At 34.9% G+C, this 6448-nt stretch overlaps 1 protein-coding gene across 1 annotated transcript; it reads right to left on the bottom strand.

Moving 5' to 3' along the window:
* Positions 1 to 3412: 3412 nt before the first annotated feature.
* On the bottom strand, positions 3413 to 6213 carry LOC118752688 (the record flags this gene model as incomplete). Its single annotated transcript, XM_036487566.1, has 2 exons — positions 6075 to 6213; positions 3413 to 4034 (listed from the first exon to the last, which is right to left on the bottom strand). A coding segment is annotated over exon 2 (478 nt), but the record flags the coding sequence as incomplete, so codon positions are not given.
* Positions 6214 to 6448: the final 235 nt, after the last annotated feature.

Here is a 6448-nt window from a genome sequence, read left to right as displayed (position 1 = left end):
GGTGCATACATGTTTGCACGAACTGAGGCTCTGCATATGCCATCGATGATAGTTGCTGTCATCACGTACATAACATCCTACGCTCACTGTTGGTGTACTACGAGCAGCTACATTCTGTGTACATACATATGTGCAGGAACAATAATGGATGTTACATACATATGCACAAATTGACCTGCCAATGTAGGTTGTAAAAACAATTTAGGTATTCTGTCAGTACTTTGTAAAAATGTCAACAGACCGCTATTAAAGGACGGTCTATTTACTATCGAAGCCCCACTTTTTCATGAATCCCGAGATTTCCATTATATTGCGCGAATGTCAAACAAATATTTTTTACTATTTTCCTTTCAGCGTAAATAACATATGTGTGTACATTCAGGGTCGTAGTGAGGATTTTTTTAGGGGGGGGGGGGGGGGGGGGATTGTTGATTCTGATAAAATTTTTCTTTAGTTTCACTTTTATTTCAACATATTTTGATTTAAAGAAAAATACTGATAAAAAATAAAATATTTTACACAAACAACAAAAAATAGAATCGATAACCGCATGAGGCTATTGCCTGAAAATTTTAAAATGCTCTTAGTGGTATTGTGCTACTCTGATAGCACTGTCGAGTAATCATAGTAAACTTATGTAGAGTAGTCGAACAAATTATAGCCGCACCAAACTTTCACAAATTTTAAAATATTAATTTTGTTGTTATTTAATTTTGGTTAGTTTTCTATAGTTCATTCTTTAACAACATCGAGTTTAAAGGCAGTACCACACTATTGGGTATTTGCCAAAATTTGGTACAAATCGTATCCCATTTGTGTGAACATCCAAAATATTTTTCTTTATCCCAATCACGAAAATTAATTTGTTGAAATTTTTCAATGGAACATCGCGGTGTTGTACCACTCTTTTGACAAAAAAAAAACAATAAAAAATTGTCCCTTTTTTACCAATAGCCCAATTGAAAGATGTACAAATGTACCAATCGAGTGACACTGCCTTACAAATTTATGCAATTTAAAAGAAAATCCGACAGATTTTCGTTACGATTTCGAGTTTTTTAATTAAATTCTGAGTATGCAGTTTTGTAGCCCACTGAATTCTAGTAGAACAAAGTACGATTTTACAATGGCTAAAAATTTCGATTGATTTTTTAGATTTTTAAAATGTTCGAAATTTGTAAGAAAGTTTGTTGAATTTTTTTTTAATATTGTACAAATTTGGATTTACACGGGTTTTGTTAAAGAATAAAATATATTTTTATAAAAAAAAACAACAAAAGTTCAATAACAACAAAAAATAATATGTTAAACCTTGGCAAAAAGTGGTTCGGCTATAATCTTTTGACCACTGTATGTATTTGTTTTATATTTTTAATTCGACATGCACATTTTACCTAAAGGAAGTAAATAATCAAGCTCAAACGCCTATGCCTTTTTTCAAAGCTCATTTTGTGGTTTTTCAAGTTTTTAGTGCCTTAAAATCCTTTCCGTTCTACATTTCGTACGGGGTAAAAACACCTACAACAATACTAGTGTTGTTATTTTAAAATTTTAGCTATCTAATTTCTTCGGAATAATAACTCTAATATTATTTCACAGCATGTTTTTAATACTTCAAAGCCTCTATTAACACAAATGCATTATCCAATGCAATTATCATAGATTTTATTTTCGATAAAGCTTTGGGTGGCGATGTAAATTGTGGCTCCGAAGCTATGGCTGATACAAAATGCCCAACGCCTGCGTTATGCGCTACTCCCCTTTTACTAACTCATTTATATAAACATACCCTACTATAAGTACCAATGTACCATACTAAGTTTCACGTTTATGTGACTTATGGTATAGCTGATAAAAAATTCCACGCCTTTGGGATGTGCCACGCCCACTTTTTTGCAGACTCATTTATATATATAACTTACTAAAAGCTTCTACCATAGATATGTCTGCATACCAAATTTTGAATTTCATGTAACTTACGGTCAGTAAGTGTTCCAGTGTTTCCAGTGTTTACCCTTGAGTATGGAATTAATTTAATTTATCTCGACATCAAGTTGCAGTACTCTACCACAAATATTTTACGAGATATATAAGGTGAAAATTTTAGTTCTTATCGGAGGTGCCAGCCCCTTTTACCAGCACTGTCGATTTTTCTCAATACCTATAACCTTCCCGGGGTAAAAACAAATAAGTGTGCAAAGTTTCGTGCAATTCCGTGTCGTGGGTCAAAAGTTATAAGGAAATAAACAAACAGGCATTCACATTAATATAAATAGATAAATAAATATGTATATACACTAATATTTTTAGATAGTTGCCAACCCTCTTCAAAATTATTAATTCGGGTTAAGAGTGCATTTAAATGCCTTTCATTCGCTGAACGCAATGCAAATTTTTAGTCAATATCTACATATAATTTGGTCACTAGAGTTTTAAGCAGGTGGCAGCTCTATTAAAAAGTTCTTATTTTTTAACTCAACCAGTGAAACTGTACTTCAAAATCGTGCTGCAATCATTCAATTAGCTGCTGTATTATGGAAGATATGCCGCTTTATTGGCCGGATACAGTGATTTAAGCTTTTAAAACTCCCTTTTCTTTAATAAATAACTAAATCTGAATAGCGTGACTATTTTTCGCATGTACGAGAGCTTCTTCTCTTCAAAATGAGATATCATTTATTAGATTTGACGAAATGTTAACGGACATATCGTTTGGCAATGAAAAAATTCCTTTTAGAAATAAACTTAATTTTAAAGCCGGCTTGGTCTCGTTAATGTATGGCCAAAGATTGGAATCTTTGTGTATATCTCTCACGATTCGAGTAATAATTTTCGCCTTATCGATTGTTATTGTTTTCTTATTAAGTTCGTAGATCAAAAGCGTAGATGGTCATATATGGCGTATGAGTAACATTATTTCCTGCTCATATTTCAAAACGAAAAAACGATTGAATTAACCAATCGGATACGTGAAATTGATTTAGTCGCAGCGTTATTTAGATAACAGTAGTTTTTAATTTCTTCAAATTATTTCCTCTCCAATTAAGAGATAGGGCATTCCGTCATTTTAATCCGTATAATTTTGTGAGCAAGACGGTATGTTCTTTATCCTTAGGGAATTATTTCGACCTCAAATGCCAGATTGACTCGTCTACTATTCACGCATGTAATTAAATTTCACTGCATATATTTTATTTTTCAATAATAGCAATCGACCGTGGTACATATGAGCAAAAGTTGCTGGGTTATGTTACTTATATTTATCGAAATCTCACAGAAATATCTGAATAACTACGAACGCAAACGTCCCACTGAACTCAAATTCTTTGAGAAATTCCATTGGTTGAATGGAAGATAAATAATGTTTGAAATTACAATGCGTACATATTGAAAAAATATTGTCTTCACTTACTTGCTTCAAGGAGGAGCGCAGTAGCTAGGAGCAGTGTCAACATCATTTGCCCGCTCGTGATTGTGGTCCTTCTTCTTCGTGCATACATCTTGCAATCGGTAACACTGGGGTCATAGCCATTGTTGTTGTGGCTCTTGTTGCTGCTGTTGCCACCACTGCCTTGACAGTTAGCGGTGCGAATGGTCCCAGTGGCGCAGTTAATGCTGCCGTAAACTAAGTCGTGGTTGTCGCAGCTTCTGCGCCTGTTCGAAATTCGATAGCTTCGCTCGCTGCCTGTCGTTTTAGCGGTTGAGGTTGGCATATTTGTTGACTTCTTCGCTTCGGCTGCTCCGCGCTGCACTCTATTGGGGCATACTGGCGGTGTAAATTTGCTATGTTTTTGTTGGCTTTTCGCAATTTTACACAAATTTCGCTTATTAAAATAGTTCCTTGAGGACACCAATATCGTTTGCGTTTGTGGTTGTGGTTGTTGTTGCATTGTTACTGTAGTTGGGTTTATTTTTTATCTTTTTTTTTTTCTTTTCGGTTTTTATGGAAGTTGTGAGTGGAATACGCATCAATTAATATTCACTGAATGGCACATTTAGGGACTTTCTGGAATAAGTGGCGGACTCAATTTGTGCTTAAATTAAAAAAAAATTATTTAACTGGCTATCGGCATTAACCTGGGAGAAGGAAAAGGGATTAAAGCAGAAGATGGAAAAGGGATGACTGCCGAACGCTTTTTAAATTTTCATATTCGTTGTTATCGAAAGTGATTCTTATTAAGTAGTAAGTATTCGAGTGACTTTCACAAGTACTTACTGAGTATTTTTTGCACTTCGATAACCACGTAAAATATTTGGTTCGATCACGCTACGAGTATTCAAGTATTTACATACTTGTTTGCAAAATCAGTGTAGCAATAAATAATAGTGAAGACCATCGAAAATGCTGTGGGAAATCGAATATCAGGGTATAGAGCTGCCCATTCACAGTTCCTTATAAGCTTGCCCGAAGTCTAATTTACGTCCTTGTATCGTCAGTTCCACGTTAGGCGTTGATTTCCCAAGACAGTAACCGTAAAAAACGGACTTTAATTAAAATCTTTCATCTTCGTACTTTAGAGTGCAAAGTAAACATTGACTATTCGCTAGGAATACTTCAGGGAGCATTGACTTATTCAGTGCAGGCATCAAGGGCATGGTGCCATTCGACCGCATCTAGTTATCCAATTGATATAAAAAGAATTGGTCGTGTTCTTGTTTTCGTGCAAATTTTTCAAGAAGAAATTTTTATACTTTTTGGTTAATTAACCTATTCTAACAACAATTCCAGTAAACTTTTGTAAACCATTTAATTCTCTTAAACGCTCCTGTTTTCACAGTGTGGGTGAATTTCAAAATAATAAATTTTACCATTTTATTTCATGGTATTTACCTGAAAGCGTAAACTTTGCTATATCATGTTTCCGACAAAAAAAAAAAAAAATCCTCAGGAAAGTGCCGACTTATACGATTATGCGGGTTTGTACTAAAGTACTGCAAAATTCAAGAGTTTCTGTAAAAATGTCATTCTCAAAAATTTCATGCATTGCCATGTCATATCAACTCAAACCAGATGTTATTCCGTCTCAAACATACTGTCTTAGCATGTCGGTGCTGTTGTTTGCGGTTGTGTTCCTACAGCATATTTTTATTTAGACAATTGTTTAACGAATTTTGCTATAATAGGAGCTTGTAAAATTTTACAAAATTTTGGTTTAAAAAAATATATTTACATTCCAATATATTTGCTTATTTATCACTTTTTCACTTTTTTTCCAGTTGTTAGTGTGGTCGCAAAAAGAACTCTGCTGACATTTTCGTATTTCGTGGTTCAGTGAATTCATTTTGTGGATTCAACTGCCCCAATTCGACCAGTATTTTTACATGCGAAGCGTTGATTTTGCCATGGTTTTAAATTTTAAATGCTTTCGATTGTTTATTTTCAGTTTCACTCATCCTCTTTACTTTTATTCACTCACTGATTTAATTTTTGAATAGCTCGAAAAGCTTTTCCATATTTTTATTATTTTTTTTTTTCAAATCCAAAAGCAATCGCACTTCGAATTTGCTTGCTTTTTGGATCGCTTGTTATTGCTGCTTGGTTCCGTTGTGGTTTAGTGAGCTGACAGCATTCGCTGGTACGTACCAGATGCTGCCCCTAACGCACAAATATTTATGTAAGTATGAACTATGCAAATTCAAATATAAACGCATAACACTGAATTTTTAAAATTTTTTTTTAATAGTGGCCGCCCCTCCGGGGGCAATAGCAAACCTCCGAGTGTATTTCTGCCATGAAGAAGCTTCTTGTATGCATGTACATACATATGTATACAGTATGACCTTTTATTTATTTTTTTACTTTTAGCTTAAAACAGAAAACTGCGTTAAAAGTACCGTTAAACATATTAATTTCCGTAGTCGACTATCCGATGGTTTTGAGCACTCCCAAGTTTGCATTTAAAACCATAAATTGCGTATATGCGTATATTCAGCAGCTGTTCTCTTTATGTCGGAAAAAAACTTATATTTTTAAAATACACGCACATATTTTCATACTGGCTTCAAATTCATTTTATATTCACTCTCACAATCCGAACAATCACCTGTGACTACACATGTGACACACTGCTTACTCTTCGTTCCTTGAGGATGCCACCCCTCAGCCGTCTGAACAAAAAAATAAGTGTATGCGCAAACACTTTTGATTTATGGATTTGGTGTGCCGCCGGCCTCAATAATCGCGAGAACACCGCCTTTTACGTGCTCACAGCAACGTTACAGATTTTGAACTGAACGCAAACACTTATCAGTCGTGCAGGGAAGCTGTGATGCTGTGCCGATTACCAGCATTCCGTCTGACTCACCGATATTTTATGAGGCTATGGGTGTTCGCGTGTTTTCACGTTGTCCACTGTTACCACTGTGTTTCATTCAGGACAGTTTATTCGGGAAGAATTGCGCATGTCCGTTCCCACTCGTTGGGTGAACCAGAGAGATGGCTCTTCTT

Source organism: Rhagoletis pomonella, unplaced genomic scaffold (assembly GCF_013731165.1).
Source record: "Rhagoletis pomonella isolate Grant_MI unplaced genomic scaffold, Rhpom_1.0 Rhpom_scaffold_01746, whole genome shotgun sequence".
Lineage (NCBI taxonomy): Eukaryota > Metazoa > Arthropoda > Insecta > Diptera > Tephritidae > Rhagoletis > Rhagoletis pomonella.
The sequence above is the reverse complement of the archived record's forward strand: the minus strand, read 5'-3'. Positions and strand labels throughout refer to the sequence as shown.